The sequence below is a fragment of the Dermochelys coriacea genome, chromosome 2 (genome assembly GCF_009764565.3).
Source record: "Dermochelys coriacea isolate rDerCor1 chromosome 2, rDerCor1.pri.v4, whole genome shotgun sequence".
Classification (NCBI taxonomy): domain Eukaryota; kingdom Metazoa; phylum Chordata; order Testudines; family Dermochelyidae; genus Dermochelys; species Dermochelys coriacea.
This window is the reverse complement of record NC_050069.1, coordinates 186821308-186837755: the sequence shown is the minus strand read 5'-3', so window position 1 is coordinate 186837755 and position 16448 is coordinate 186821308. Positions and strand designations below refer to the sequence as shown.

At 41.5% G+C, this 16448-nt stretch overlaps 1 protein-coding gene and 1 long non-coding RNA gene across 23 annotated transcripts in view; both read left to right on the top strand.

Moving 5' to 3' along the window:
* The window catches only part of FBXL2 (F-box and leucine rich repeat protein 2), a 463505-nt gene that overhangs the window by 66628 nt on the left and 380429 nt on the right, over positions 1–16448 (top strand). For 19 of the 22 annotated variants that reach the window (XR_006279231.1, XR_006279233.1, XR_006279232.1 and 16 more), the window contains 2 exons: positions 572–626; positions 7584–7658. Coding sequence is in view for 11 of the 22 variants with exons in the window: in XM_038392201.2 (XP_038248129.1) it covers positions 572–626; positions 7584–7658 (130 nt within the window). In the remaining 11 variants the exon portion in view is untranslated. The remainder of the gene's footprint in view (positions 1–571; positions 627–7583; positions 7659–16448) is intronic. The other 3 variants (XM_043508848.1, XM_043508850.1, XM_043508849.1) reach the window with 1 other exon arrangement.
* Positions 7665–10137, top strand: LOC122458912. Its single transcript, XR_006279239.1, has 3 exons — positions 7665–8529; positions 8791–9737; positions 9811–10137. It is a non-coding gene; the product is annotated as an uncharacterized LOC122458912 (long non-coding RNA).

The window sequence follows — 16448 nt, the reverse complement described above, 5'->3', positions numbered from 1 at the left end:
TTTTGGAAAAGAATCTGCATTTTTGTGCTTACACCAATATCCTTTCCTTCCCTGAGAACATCCCCTGAGCTGTCTTTATTGATATTTGGAACTTGTGTTCATCTTGCTAGTGCAAATCTCCTTCAGAATTGAACAGTTAGAGTATGTAGGTTTACAGAAATGGTATCGTGTTTAGATAGTAATGGTGAATACTGAACTCCTCCTGTGTCATTCTTTCTTATAGAGTAAATCTAATTTTTTTAAATGATTTGAATTTTACAGGCTTAGTGAGCAGTATATGACCTATTAGAACACTGGACTGTTTTTCTTCAATAGTATTTAGATTTTTCAACTGGGGGCTGATCAAAATTAGCATATGTATCCTATTTCCAAATGATTGTTCTTAGTCAGTGTATATATAACTGTTGTCAGCCGATCCAATACAATTTTGTAGTATTGCAGAGTTAAATGTAATTTAGCTTTATATGTAACTTGAATTTTTTCCTATGATTATGAAACTGTGAGCCTGTATATTAGACTGGATTAGTAATAAAACACCAGCATAATTTGATTTTGTTCCTTTCCTTCATAGAATATTTTCCTTCTTGGATATTGTTACTTTGTGCCGATGCGCGCAAGTTTCTAAGGTACAGTATTTGCTTTACTTGGGTCATTTTGTGCATTGGGAAGGACTATTTTATTAATTACCAGCAAAAAATGAGCTTTAGATCAGGCTCTTAGAAATCAAAGGGAATCTTACCATTGACTTTGATGAGCAATGGATAAGAAACTGAGCACCCAATCCTGCAATCAGATATGCAGAGTTTTCTCTTAAGGAGTGGTGGGGTTGGGGCAAGAGATGTACAATGATACATGCTTTGTATCTGCAGAAAGAATTAGGCCTTTTTTGTCATAGTGGCATTTGCTATTTAAAGTCTGTGACTTTATAACACTATTTTTCAGAAGTATTTTGTGCTTAAAGTCCATGTAGCTCTGTTAATATTCAACATATGTTTAAGAAGTGTATCCATGGTGTTTGCCAAATGCTGAAGGTAGTAAGTAAATATACTACTAGTAGAGAAAACGGCACTCATGTGAAGACAATTGAAAAGGCATATGTAAATACATCTTTATGTTCATCTAGGTGGTTTTGCTTGAATGAAAATGAAATAGATTTTATTCTTACATGAAGTGTGTACAAAAACAAACCTTATATGCAACCAAACTACCATAGTGAACTTTTTTCTGTATTATTTCAAAAGCCAGGCTTTCAAATCTTCACTTCACTTTTTTTTTCAGTGAAATTCAAAACTTTTTTTTTCTAATTCAGAACATAACTCTCTTATTCCTGCTTCCATCCCACCTTGAACTGTGATTTAATAAGCTAAGCAGCATCAATCTTGGTCAATAGCTCCAGCTAAAACCTAGGGTGCTGCCGAAAATAATGCTGATGAATCAGTACATGGTATTCTTCCCTCTGAGTCAGTATTGAACTGGTTGGGTAACCACGTGTCCCAGCAGTTTCTATTGAAAAGGAACTCCTTTTCACTTTCTAGTCTGAACTGTTGTGTAGAGGTGATGTGTGCTGTTTAACAGTTGCCATGTTTCACCCCAGTGGTGATGAAGAAATTTATGTGCGTGTATGTACTATATAATGAAATATGGTCCAAGGGGGGTGAATGCCTCCATTCCCATGAAAATAGAGGGGGTTCAGAAGCCAGCATCTAGCAGAAGGCTAGGGGGTGGGGCTTTGTGCTGGGAGAGCAGCTGAGCCCTGCTTAGGGGGTGGGGCTTCTGACTAGGGGCCCTATAAAGATAGCCAGCCAGTCGTGCAGCGGCACAGACAGCTGCAGCGGCACAGGAGCTAGCAAACAGAGCTCTAAACAGGGGAGTTTGAGTGGGAGTTCTGTTGGAGGAGAAGGTAGTTGTACTTGGTTTTGTATTTTTAGTATTTGTGTGCGTGTGTAGGGGTTTTGTGCTGGGAGAGCAGCTGAGCCCTGCTTAGGGGGTGGGGTTTCTGACTAGGGGCCCTATAAAGGTAGCCAGCCAGTCAGGCAGCGGCACAGACAGCTGCAGCGGCACAGGAGCTAGCAAACGGAGCTCTAAACAGGGGAGTTTGAGTGGGAGTTCTGTTGGAGGAGAAGGTAGTTGTACTTGGTTTTGTATTTTTAGTATTTGTGTGTTTGTGTAGGGGTTTTGTGCTGGGAGAGCAGCTGAGCCCTGCTTAGGGGGTGGGGCTTCTGACTAGGGGCCCTATAAAGGTAGCCAGCCAGTCAGGCAGCGGCACAGATAGCTGCAGCGGCACAAGAGCTAGCAAACGGAGCTCTAAACAGGGGAGTTTGAGTGGGAGTTTGGAAGGGGAGTTTGGATTGTGGTGCTTGTTTGGGGTTTGCTTTTGCTGGGGGGTGTGTGGTCGTCTTGGTGTGGCTTGTGTTTCCCAGATTAACAGGATTTAGGTGGGAAGGAGATGACAGATACAGAGGCAGCTGTGGGAGTGACTCCTGTAGTGAAAGACACATTGAGGATGACTGGATGTGGAAGCTGTGGTATGTACATGATCCTGGAGGGGGGAACCGGTAAAAGTTTTTTCTGCATGAAATGTCGTCTGATAGAGCTGATGGAGGAAAAGATCCGAGGTTTGGAGATGCAGGTGGAAAGTTTGGTTGAGTTTAAGAAGGGGTTTGAGCAGATGATGGAGCAAAGATATGAGGTATCTGAAGGGAAAAGCTCAGACTCACAGATGGAAGCAGGGCTGGGGAATTTTGAGGAGAGACTGGGTGAGGAAAGTGGTCAGTGGAAACATGTGACTCAAAGAACCAGGCAGAGAAAAAGACGGGCTAGTGAAGGAGAAATAGAGCTTAGGAACAGGTTTGCAAAGTTGAAAAATGAAGAAGGGGCTCAGCAGGTACTTGTTGAAGGTGGAAGGGTAAGGAAGAAGAGAAGAGAGGCTAGTCCTATAGAAAAAGGGGAAGAGTCAAGGGAGACTACACCAAATATGAGCCCCAGGAGGATACAGGATGGGTTGAAGAGGATTGTAAGGGAAAATAGGAATGGAAAGAACTTGCAGCCAGAGGGAACAGGGGAGAGACTGGAGAATAGCACTGTCACCAGGAAAAGGCAGGTCTATGTGATCGGGGACTCTTTATTGAGAAGAATAGACAGGCCTGTAACTAGAGCTGATCCTGAGAATAGAAGGGTGTGCTGTCTTCCGGGTGCTAAGATACGGGATGTAGACCTGAGGTTGAAAAGGATCCTAAAGGGAGCGGGAAAGAATCCCCTATTGGGAACAAATGATACAGCCAGATTCTCGCTGGAAAGTATCAAGGGAGACTATGCTAGGCTGGGGAAGACACTTAAGGAAATTGAGGCTCAGGTGATCTTTAGCGGGATCCTTCCTGTTCCTAGAGAAGGGCAACAAAGGTGTGACAAGACTATGACTGTCAACAGATGGCTTAGGCAGTGGTGCTATAAGGAGGGCTTTGGGATATATGGCCACTGGGAGGCATTCACGGACAGAGGTCAGTTCTCTCGGGATGGACTTCATCTGAGTAGAGAAGGAAATAGACTTCTAGGATCGAGGCTGGCACAACTGATAGAGAGCTTTAAACTAGGAATTGGGGAGAGATGGATGGGAGATGTCCAGAAAATCTCGACGCCAGATTTTAGCATTGAGAGGGAAGAAGATGAAGTAAGAAAGGATACAGCCATGGGTAGGAGAATGTATATAAGGAGCGAGGGCGGTGTGGATACTAGTCTAATAGGTTATACTGGCTGTAGAATGACTGTGCCTAATAGGGTACAAAATGTGAGCGAGTCCAAACAGAAAAAATTAAGATGTTTGTACACCAATGCGAGGAGTCTAGGTAACAAAATGGAGGAACTAGAGCTACTGGTGCAGGAAGTGAAACCAGATATTATAGGGATAACAGAAACATGGTGGAATAGTAGTCATGACTGGACTACAGGTATTGAAGGGTATGTGCTGTTTAGGAAAGACAGAAACAAAGGTAAAGGGGGTGGAGTAGCATTGTATATCAATGATGAGTTAGAATGTAAAGAAATAAGAAGCGATGCAATGGATAAGACAGAGTCCGTCTGGGCAAAAATTACATTGGGGAAGAAAACTAGTAAAGCCTCTCCTACGATAGTGCTTGGGGTGTGCTATAGACCTCCGGGATCTAATTTGGATATGGATAGAGCCCTTTTTAATGTCTTTAATAAAGTAAATACTAATGGAAACTGCGTGATCATGGGAGACTTTAACTTCCCAGATATAGACTGGAGGACCAGTGCTAGTAATAATAATAGGGCTCAGATTTTCCTAGATGCGATAGCTGATAGATTCCTTCATCAAGTAGTTGCTGAACCGACTAGAGTTGATGCCATTTTAGATTTAATTTTGGTGAGTAGCGAGGACCTCATAGAAGAAATGGTTGTAGGGGACAATCTTGGCTCAAGTGATCATGAGCTAATTCAGTTCAAACTAAATGGAAGGATTAACAAAAATAAATCTGCAACTAGGGTTTTTGATTTCAAAAGGGCTGACTTTCAAAAATTAAGGCAATTAGTTAGGGAAGTGGATTGGACTGAAGAACTTATGGATCTAAAGGTAGAGGAGGCCTGGGATTACTTTAAATCAAAACTGCAGAAGCTATCGGAAGCCTGTATCCCAAGAAAGGGGAAAAAATTCATAGGAAGGAGTTGTAGACCAAGCTGGATGAGCAAGCATCTTAGAGAGGTGATTATGAAGAAGCAGAAAGCATACAGGGAGTGGAAGATGGGAGGGATCAGCAAGGAAAGCTACCTAATTGAGGTCAGAAGATGTAGGGATAAAGTGAGACAGGCTAAAAGTTGAGTAGAGTTGGACCTTGCAAAGGGAATTAAAACCAATAGTAAAAGGTTCTATAGCCATATAAATAAGAAGAAAACTATGAAGGAAGAAGTGGGGCCGCTTAACACTGAGGATGGAGTGGAGGTTAAAGATAATCTAGGCATGGCCCAATATCTAAACAAATACTTTGCCTCAGTCTTTAATAAGGCTAAAGAGGATCTTGGGGATAATGGTAGCATGACAAATGGGAAGGAGGATATAGAGGTAGATATTACCATATCAGAGGTAGAAGAGAAACTGAAACAGCTTAATAGGACTAAATCGGGGGGCCCAGATAATCTTCATCCAAGAATATTAAAGGAATTGGCACCTGAAATTGCAAGCCCATTAGCAAGAATTTTTAATGAATCTGTAAACTCAGGAGTAGTACCGAATGATTGGAGAATTGCTAATATAGTTCCTATTTTTAAGAAAGGAAAAAAAAGTGATCCGGGTAACTACAGGCCAGTTAGTTTGACATCTGTAGTATGCAAGGTCCTGGAAAAAATTTTGAAGGAGACATTAGTTAAGGACATTGAAGTCAATGGTAAATGGGACAAAATACAACATGGCTTTACAAAAGGTAGATCGTGCCAAACCAACCTAATCTCCTTTTTTGAAAAAGTAACAGATTTTTTAGATAAAGGAAATGCAATGGATCTAATTTACCTACATTTCAGTAAGGCATTTGATACCGTGCCACATGGGGAATTATTAGTTAAATTGGAGAAGATGGGGATCAATATGAACATCAGAAGGCGGATAAGGAATTGGTTAAAGGGGAGACTGCAACGGGTCCTACTAAAAGGCGAACTGTTGGGTTGGAGGGAGGTTACCAGTGGAGTTCCTCAGGGATCGGTTTTGGGACCAATCTTATTTAATCTTTTTGTTACTGACCTTGGCACAAAAAGTGGGAGTGTGCTAATAAAGTTTGCAGATGATACAAAGCTGGGAGGTATTGCCAATTCGGAGAAGGATTGGGATATTATACAGGAGGATCTGGATGACCTTGTAAACTGGAGTAATAGTAATAAGATGCAATTTAATAGTGAGAAGTGTAAGGTTATGCATTTAGGGATTAATAACAAGAATTTTAGTTATAAGTTGGGGACGCATCAATTAGAAGTAACGGAAGAGGAGAAGGACCTTGGAGTATTGGTTGATCATAGGATGACTATGAGCTGCCAATGTGATATGGCTGTGAAAAAAGCTAATGCGGTTTTGGGATGCATCAGGAGAGGCATTTCCAGTAGGGATAAGGAGATTTTAGTACCGTTATACAAGGCACTGGTGAGACCTCACCTAGAATACTGTGTGCAGTTCTGGTCTCCCATGTTTAAAAAGGATGAATTCAAACTGGAGCAGGTACAGAGAAGGGCTACTAGGATGATCCGAGGAATGGAAAACTTGTCTTATGAAAGGAGACTTAAGGAGCTTGGCTTGTTTAGCCTAACTAAAAGAAGGTTGAGGGGAGATATGATTGCTCTCTATAAATATATCAGAGGGATAAATACAGGAGAGGGAGAGGAATTATTTCAGCTCAGCACCAGTGTGGACACAAGAACAAATGGATATAAACTGGCCACCAGGAAGTTTAGACTTGAAATCAGACGAAGGTTTTTAACCATCAGAGGAGTGAAGTTTTGGAATAACCTTCCAAGGGAAGCAGTGGGGGCAAAAGATCTATCTGGTTTTAAGATTCTACTCGATAAGTTTATGGAGGAGATGGTATGATGGGATAATGGGATTTTGGTAAGTAATTGATCTTTAAATATTCAGGGTAAATATGCCAAATCCCCTGAGATGGGATATTAGATGGATGGGATCTGATTTACTATAGAAAATTCTTTCCTGGGTATCTGGCTGGTGAATCTTGCCCATATGCTCAGGGTTTAGCTGATTGCCATATTTGGGGTCGGGAAGGAATTTTCCTCCAGGGCAGATTGGAGAGGCCCTGGAGGTTTTTTTGCCTTCCTCTGTAGCATGGGGCATGGTTGACTGGAGGGAGGCTTCTCTGCTCCTTGAAGTTTTGAACCATGATTTAAGGACTTCAATAGCTCAGACATGGGTGAGGTTTTTCATAGGAGTGGGTGGGTGACATTCTGTGGCCTGCGCTGTGCAGGAGGTCGGACTAGATGATCAGAATGGTCCCTTCTGACCTTAGTATCTATGAATCTATGAATGTATAAGGTATTCTGCTCCTCTCAGGACTGAGCCAATAGTTTGTAAAGGTTATAAAGAATTTTGGAGTTGAAATCCTCTATATAAATACATTTATTTCAGCGTTCCCAGCTCTTTCTTTTTATTCTTTGACGAGAAGGAGCTAAGTTTTAATTCGTCTTCTTTACATACAGCTCTAATAAAAATAATTTATTGAACAATGAACTTACTAAAATTGCTTTAAATGATGAGGTTAAAATTCTGCCATTATACTGTGTATGTGTGTGGCTTTCATTTAAGTCAATGTTCATGCACGTATCCACGGGCAGAATTTGGCCCTTACAGTCTGAAAACACGCAATCCCAGGATTTAAAAGAATCAGTCCAGTAAAATCTGTTTTTAGCAATCTACTTTTTCATAAGCCTCACTTTTGATTTTCATACAAAATAATGCATTCTGAAGGAATACTGTGTCATGTCTGTGATTTCAAGACACTCATACTATAGTGATGAGGGGAGGGCTATATAAGTACCTGATAGAGAAGATTTATTAAACATATATATGTTTTTTCTAGGCATGGAATGTCTTGGCTCTGGATGGAAGTAACTGGCAAAGAATAGATCTTTTTAACTTTCAGACAGATATAGAGGTTAGTACTATAGTTGTTTTTTTTTTTTTTTTGGTCTTTACATGGGATGTTAAAAGGATAAACTGTCTTAGTTATCCCAGAGACCTTATTCACAGTATAAATATCTCGGTCTTAAAATACAAGATGGTAATGCTGTGAAGGAACAGATAGAAAAAGCAGATATTTGTAGTTGGCTCACTTTTTACCTTGGAATTGTATCTGAGTTTTGATCTTCAGCTAAGTGACAAATAATTTATTTACTTTGGTTTAAGTAATTCATGTGCACACATTGTTCACAAAAGGTATAGGATTGACTGTTCTGGAGACTTAAGACTTCTGTTCATAAAACAGGTATCATACAGACAGTGAAAATGTCCCTCTAAGGTTCCTCAGTCTTGACTGAGACCCTCAGAATTACTTCTGGGAGTGAGAGGGTAGTTTAATTTCCATGTCTGTTGGCTCTCTGGCTCCCAGCTGAGAGCGCCATTTACAGTACAGACCCGTTTATGCGCGGATGTCGGGAGTCAAGCTGTCACGACTGCATGTTAACAGATTGCAGGTTAAGAGGACCATGCTGAAAAAAGTGTCTATGATTCACTAAGAAAAAAATGCCGTTATTTTCTGCTCTTTCTGGCTCGCATTTTTTTTCTTTCTTATGAAGTCTGTCATTTGCTGCAGATGAATGATTTAGATATTTTCCACATTTTGTGCCATCATAAATCTTACAACAGTTTCTACAGCACTAAGAGCTTCTGTGGGCGAAATTTTGACCTTTTCAACGACATCCTCGCCATCACTTTCGCGGTCTGAAGTAGCCTTGCAGCCCGTTAATATTTCTTCCTCGGACAGAAATTCTGAAGTTGGGCAATCTTCATCCATCTCCAGCCGCTTGGTAATGATTTCCAGCAACATATCCAAACTAAAATCTTTTATCACTTAAAAGAGAAGTTTACCTTTATCCTCTTTAGTTTGCGTGCATGTTTGTAGGATGTCTTCTTTCAAAAATCCTTCGAAGTCTGGCTCTGAATCAGTGCCACTGCTGGAGTTTTCCAAGTCTGAGCCATCTTTGACAAAAAAGGCATCACTGAGAGCCTTCATCGTCCGAAACATTTTTAACTAAATAAATAATTTCCTTCATGTTTAACTGTTTCAGGAATTCAGAAATGCCTGAAGACGTGCATGACACAATCGCCAAAATCAGTTCCCATTGATAATTGTTATTAGAATTCTGAATAATGCCCTGGTCTAAAGGTTGAATTTTTGATGTTGTGTTGAATGGTAGGTATAGCACTCAAATTTTCCCATCACTCGATACCAGTGATTTGGCTGGAGGATGGGCTGGACAATTGTCAAATAGCAAAAGTGCTTTGGCTTCGAGTTTCTTCGACTGCAGATGTTTACAAACAGCTGGAACAAAGCTGTTGTGGAACCAGTCATCGAAAACGTGTCTTGTCATCCAAGCATTTTTGCTGTTAGCGTATATTACTGGCAGTTTGGCTCTGTTGAGGTGATTAAAGCATCAAGGGTTATGAAAGCGGCCAACGAGAAGAGGGGCAAGCTTATGGCTGCCCATCTTATTACTACAAAAAAGAAGAGTCACACGATCTTTTATCTTTTTAAATCCAGCTGTTTTCTGTATCTTGTAATTAAAGGCTAAAGTCTTATCAGGTAGCAGTTTTGCAAATAAAGGTGTTTCATCACAATTACAAAGTTGTTCTTCATGGTAGTCTTCATTTTGTAAAATAGATTTTTAACTCAGCGGGAAATGCGTTTGTGGCCGATTCATTGGCTGATCGGCTTTCTCCAGAAATCGATACCTGCATTATGCCATGATGCTTTTTAAAACGAATTATAAATCCCTTGCTGGCTTGGAATGATTCATCCCCCGTTAAGTTTCCAAATTTTGTCGCTTGGGCTTGAAGAATTGGCCCACTTAGCGGCATTCCTTTCAGCCTTTCCTGAGCAAACCACATGCGCATGGCTTTGTTTATTGTGGGTTTTGCTGAATAGCGCGCACGTTTTCGCTTAAGCCCCGTGGCAGAATCGATATTTTGTACAAAGCCATTCAGTTTAGATTATTTTTTTAGCCATCCTCAGAGAGTAGATTCGGCAATCCCAATATCTTTTGAAACTTTGACCTGGGTTTCTCTGCTATTTACTTGATCTATTGCAGCTAGCTTTTCTTCTACAGTGTAGGAACACTGATGCTTGCCCTCTGCCATTATATTAGGCCTATGGTTAAAATTTTTTAATGTATGCAACAAAAAATGACCTTTTTTGAATGTTTTTAGTGTTGAGAGAAATTTAGGAACCAATCCCATGGAAAATTACTTCACTGACCCATTAATGGTATATTTCCTGAGTCATACTAGGAATTAAAACCCAGAAGAAAATAGTTTCATTCTCCTCTGGCATTCTTGCCCCATGTTTAAATTCATCTTATATGAATAAAATCTATATGGTGATCTTTGGATAAATTTTGCTAAACATTGCTCAAACATACAAAGCATAGAAATTCACTAATTTAACTTAGTGGTAAATTCTGTCAACTTTGAAACTTCATTGTCAGCTTCTTTTTGGTACTTTAAAAGCCCGCACTAGATGTTGGTTATTATGAGGCTCTGTACTGAAGCGGAGAACAGATTCCAGAGCCTGCAAGCATTTAAACGTATCTGTACAGGTTGGGAGGGATTAACTGCTACTCCTGTTTATTCGCACATAGAAGGCTGAAAATATTTTTGTTTCTTATTTGCTGAGCAGTAAAAAATGTATTTTAGAACTATGAGCTTTCTATCTGATAAACGTATCTGATGCTTGAAGGTTCTGGGTTTTAGAAAGATAGTCCTGGATTATTATGCTTTTGTTTTGGGACATATATTTTTCATATGCTATAGTTTTTCTAATTCTTTGATTATATAATGGATTTGTAGCATAGTCTATGTGCTACAAGGCAGTATTGTGTTCTTGATGTGTCCTGGGACAACCATGTTATCACCTGGTCGCAGGATGTAATTGATTTTCAGTATAGATTATCCCTTTATCATTTAGATTTAGAACAATACAGTGGCTGCTATACTTTGAATTTCAGCTCAGTAGTAATTTAAATTTACCTTTTAATTCATTTATTCACTGTTTATCTAAGGCACACTAAAAAACTTTTTAAAAGTAGTTTTAATAGAATATTAAACAGACACTCACCCAGGCCCAGTGATCTCAGAAGAAGTAAAAGAGCTCTTTCAATGTCTTTCCATCTCAAACAGCATCTGTTTGGATTACTGTGTTTGAGGACCACAAATTGCAAAGTCCCTGTAGACACGATCTTTTGTTCAGCATGACTTCACAATATGCCCTTGTTGGCATCATATACACCATCAAACAATATCAAAGACTTGAGTCTGCCATTGGGTTAAGATGGTACACTGTTTTGTAATGTATAAAACAAATATACATATTGGTCTTGTATACACAATACCAGAGGAAAAAAATAGACTACCTTACCTTTATAAGTGTCTGTTTTAAGGATTTATCAATCTTATGCCAAAGAGTGTGTGCTGGGGTGTGGTGCTGAATGCTAGCTGGCGATGGTGAGGGAATTGCACTTCGCTGGTCTCATAAACAAACATCAGGAAAAAAGTAAATTTAAACTAATGCGCCAAAATACCTCATGTTTTATTCAGGGCATTTAATTCTTAATGCTGAAACTGCCTGTCTATTTTTAAATACATTTTCAGACAGTGACGGATTAGCCACTGGGTCAACAGGGCCCGTTCCCAGGGGCCCCGGCCAATTGGGGGCTCTGGAAAAATGGGCTCACCTGCACTTTGACCCACTCAGCCTGCCTGGCGCTCCTGCCAGGGAGTGGGGGGAAGCCCCCTGTGCCCCAACCCTGCTCCCTGACAAGAGCGCAGTGCAGGTGTGGGAAGTCCCCGCGCCCCAACCCCACTCCTCGGCAGGAGCATTGTTTGGGCGGAGCAGGGCAAGTCCCTGTGCCCCGACCCTATTTCCCTGGTGGGGGGACTGCAGGCAGAAGGAGTGGGGAGGGGTCACCACTTGCTCTGTCTCTGGGCCCCACAAAAGCTTAATTCACCTGTTTGCAGATCATCGCTGCAGCATAGTCTTTCAAAAGGGCCTTAATTCATTCTCTAAGCTTGTGCCAAGCAGATTGACTAAGATTGATTCCACTAAAATTGTGGAAAAGAATAGAATTATCAGACACACAGCTGAACACGATATGTTGGGGAAGAGTCAGCATGGCGTTTGTAAAGGGAAATCATGCCTCACCAATCTATTAGAATTCTTTGACCTCCGTGATTTGAGCCCACAGCGTCTGGGAGCTACAAGGCCCCCTGTTGCCCGTGGTGGCTGGGAACTGTGGGGACCCCAAGCTCCATGCCGCTGCAGCTGGCAGGGTTGCCTCGCAGTTCCCAGCCACCGTGGGCGGCGGGGGTGCCCCGAGCTTGGAGCCACAAGCAGTGGGGGACCCTCTCGAGGTGGTGTGGGGACCCCCCAACTCCCCATTTTGGCATGCATGTTTTTAGTAAAAGTCACAGATAGGCCACGGGCTTCCATGAATTTTTCTTTATTGCCCGTGACCTGTCAGTTACTTTTACTAAAAATATGCATGACAAAAACTTAGCCTTACTCATAAATAAGGATACATTTTAGTCACAGATATTTTTAGTAGAAGTCATGGACAGGTCACGGGCAGGAAACAAAAATTCTTGGACCATGACCTGTCCATGACTTGTACTATATACCCCTAACTAAAACTTTGGCTGCGGGTGCTCTGGGGGAGCATCCAGGAGCTCCGCAGGTTTTGGAGGAGGTGGCCCAGAACCACCTGCTGGTGCTGGGGGCAGGGGCAGGCTGTGGCATGCAGCCTGGGACCCCTGCTGGTGCTGGGAGGCATGGTTGGCAGGGCTGGCAGGTTCCCTACCCGACTCCATGCAGCTCCCTGGAAGCAGCCGGCATGTCCCTGCAGCTCCTAGGGGGAGGGAAGGCTAGGGGGGCTCCGTGTGCTGCTCCCGCCACAAGTGCCGTCTCCGCAGCTCCCATTGGCTGGGAACCGCAGCCAATGGGAGCTGCAGGAGCAGCGCATGAAGGCAGGGGCAGCATGCAAAGCCTCCTGGCCCCTCTGCCTAGGAGCTGCAGGGACATACTGGCTGCTTCCAGGGAACCCCTCTCTGAGGTAAGCATTGCCCCGAATCTCAAGCTCCTACCCCAGCCCTGAGCTCCCTCCCACAGCTAAACTGCTGCTGCTGGCCCAGGGGCTGCCTGAGCCCCAGAGCCAGTCACACTGGCTGCTGCAGAAGTCACGGAGGTCATGGAATCCGTGACTTCCGTGACAGACACGCAGCCTTCCTCATAAATATTCTGGAAAGGGGCATAAATAGAGAGGTGACGAAGTTTGAAGACAGTACAAAATTACTCCACATAATGCAGTGGGGGTGTAGCTGTGTTGATCCCAGGATATTGGAGAGGGAAGATGGGTGAGGTAATATATTTTATTGGACCAACTTCTGTTGGTGAGAGAAACAAGCTTTCAAGCTTACAGAGAACTCTTCTTCAGGTCTGGGAAACTGACTCAAAGTGTCACTGCCAAATACAAGTATTTAAACAGACTGTTTAGCATAAGCAGATAACTCACATTTCAAGGGATTATTCAAGGTGAAGAGGCCCGTTAACACTCCTCCATTTATAGGGAGGAAAGGAAAGGGAAGGGGAGAGACACAACTGGGAGTGGGAGTTGTTAGTGGGTTACAGTTTGTTGTAGTAAGTCATAAACCCAGTGTCTCTATTCAGTCTATGATTTTTAGTGTCTAGCAAAGTTATGAATTTAAGCTTTCAGGCTCATCTTTTGAAAGTGTTGTGCAGGTTTCCTTTTAGGATGAGGACCGATAGGTCAGGTACAGAGTTATCACTTTATGAAAAGCGTGCACCCACAAGTGACACTGTTTTTGTCTTTTATCAGTTTTCTGTGTGAGTTCATTTGAGAGCATAGTGATTGTCTGGTCTCACCCACATAATTGCTATTGGGGCAGTAGTGCCCTGAATGAGGCCACCAAATGCTTTGATAAGGATGTGTTGGACCCATGTGTTGGATCTTGAAAGGTGTATGTGTGCGGGGGCGGGGCTGTTGATCATTGTAGCTGTGGAGATATGTCTGCAGGGTTTGGTACCACTTTGAGTTGATGTGTCCCGCTCTGGGTGGAGCTTGCTTCTGATGATGAGTTTGGAGAGATTAGGGGTTGTTTGAAGGCCATACTTGATGCAGACCCCATCCTGAAAGAAAATTTTCCCTGAACCCCCTCTTCTGAACTGTTCACCTTAGAAAAGAGACTAAGAGGGGATATGCTAGAGGTTTATAAAATTAGAAATGGTGTGGAGGAAGTGTTATTACCCCTTTACATAAACCCCCCCCAAAAAACAGGGGTCCCCCAATGAAATTAATATACAGCAGGTTTAAAACCAAACATAGGGAAATACTTCACACACTGCACAGTAAACCTGTTGACTTGTTTCCAGAGGATATTGTGAAGGTCAAGTTTAACTGGATTCAGAAAAGAATTAGAGAAGTTCATGAAGGGTATGTCCAATCAATAGCTATTAGCCAAGATGGTTAGGGATGCAACCCCATGTTGTGGGTGTCCCTAAACCTCTTGACAGCCAGAAGGTGGGAATGGTCAACAAGGGATGGAATCACTAAATAATTGCCCTGTTCTGTTCGTTCCTTCTGAAGCATCTGGGCATTGGCCACTGTTAAAAAACAGGATAGTCCACTAGATCAATTAGTGATCTGACCCAATATGGCCATTCCGATGTTTTCTTGTCTAAGCTTTTGTGTATCCAGATTGGGTAGTTAGACACACCAAATTTGTGCAGACAAATATGGTTTTTACATATGCAAGTTTAGTCATGAAAATTCATGTGCAAAATTTCAGGTAAGTCTTTAGAATACATTTTTGAAAGTTTGTCCCACAATGCAGTAATTATAGCTATTCGTGTTAAAAATCATGTGGATATATTTAAATTTGTAGATCCATAATCTATACTTTGAGGCCTCTAATGAAGTGGTAGTGTATTTCAAGAAGAACTGTATGTTTTCCTTTCTCTTATCTGAAAGATATTTTCAATACAGAATCAATAACTGATGCAACATATTTTTAATAACTTTCATCATGAGGCAACTTTTAGTATGAGGTTTATAATTCAATTTAATTATTGTACACAATGAGCACTCTGGGGCCATGTCATTATTACCCATTGGTTCACAACTCTGTGGCCAACCATATACAACTTAGTTGGTAATATTTTGAACATTCCTAAAACAGATGGGTTTGGAAAATTTAAAATATATTTTATTTGTGCATCTTTTAACTTTAGATTAAATCTGAAATATTATTGTTCTGGAGTTTTTTCTTCAATAATTACATGTTACAGTTGGCATTTTTGCATTTTCGTGGTTTATGTATCTACACTATATTCCGTTTATTTTGGTGATGTTTTTTCTTCTTTTCATTAGAGGTAATTAGCTTCAGTTAGGAAGCAGTTGTGACTAATCAGAGCCTAGCTTAAAAAATCACAGCATCTCAGGAAGTGTATTATCAAATTTAGATGGTCGTCTTTACTCTAGAAATCATATAGAATTTAAACATTCTGGTACTTAACAATGAGAAATGGTGCCTCATAACAGAGCAAAATGTTTTCACATAATGTTAGCCAGTTCATTTGGATTTAGCAGTGAATAATAAAATATTGTATTTGGGGAAGTTGTATGTTTGCCCGTATTTCAGTATAACATCCTTTCAAGATAGAGAAGGAACAAAAAACCTTTGTGTATTTGACCTGCTCTAATTTTAAAATGTTTTGTTTTTAAAAATGCTTGCTTTTCTTGTGCACTTAAGTATCCATTTGTTTAATAAATAAAATGATCAATTTTGTAATTATATTTATTTTGGCTTCTGTTTTTATTAAAGTTTTAATTGCTCCCTTAAAATTATTCCACTTCGTAAGTATTTAGCAAAGTGGTGGTGTGGTCAAGAATATATAATGCTTCTGCCTTTTTGTATAAACTAATGTAGGGGTTCTCAAACTTCATTGCACCGTGACCCCCTTCTGACAACAAAAATTACTACACGACCCCAGGAGGGGGGGACTGATGCCTGAGCCCACCCGAGCCCCATCACCCCAGGCGGGGGGCCAAAGCTGAAGCTCTAGGGTTGCAGCCTTAGGCAGGCAGGGGTGCCTGTAACCTGAGCCCCGCCATCCAGGGCTGAAGCCCTTGGGCTTTGGGGCTTGGACTTCAGCCACAGGTGGTGGGGCTTGGGCTTCAGCCCTGGACCCCAGCAAGTCTAACAGCAGCCCATGCCCATTAAAACAGGGTTGCGACCCACTTTGGGGTCCCGACCCACAGTTTGAGAAGCGCTGAACTAATGTATCCCCGTCCCCCCCTCACTAAAAAAAAAAAAAAAAAAAATCAGGGTGGAAGAGAGGGGTGTAATACCATAATTCTCTGTAAGGGGCATTTTTTAACGATAATGCTATTTTCAGTCTGCATGTTGAATCATGCCATTCATTTGAGAGACATAAATAAATAGTGTTCTGGGGCAAATGCCTGTAAGTTTAGAAATGCAGAGAGGTGTATAAAGTATGTGTATCTTTGAGGACTTAAACCTAAGCTTAGCAGTAATAATCAGATTTTGTAAACACAGGTGTGAGCCCCATAGTTAAGCTGACCTAACTCCTGGAGTAGATGCGGCTAGTCAATGGAAGGATTCTTTTGTTGACCTAGGTACTGCCGCTTGGAGAGGC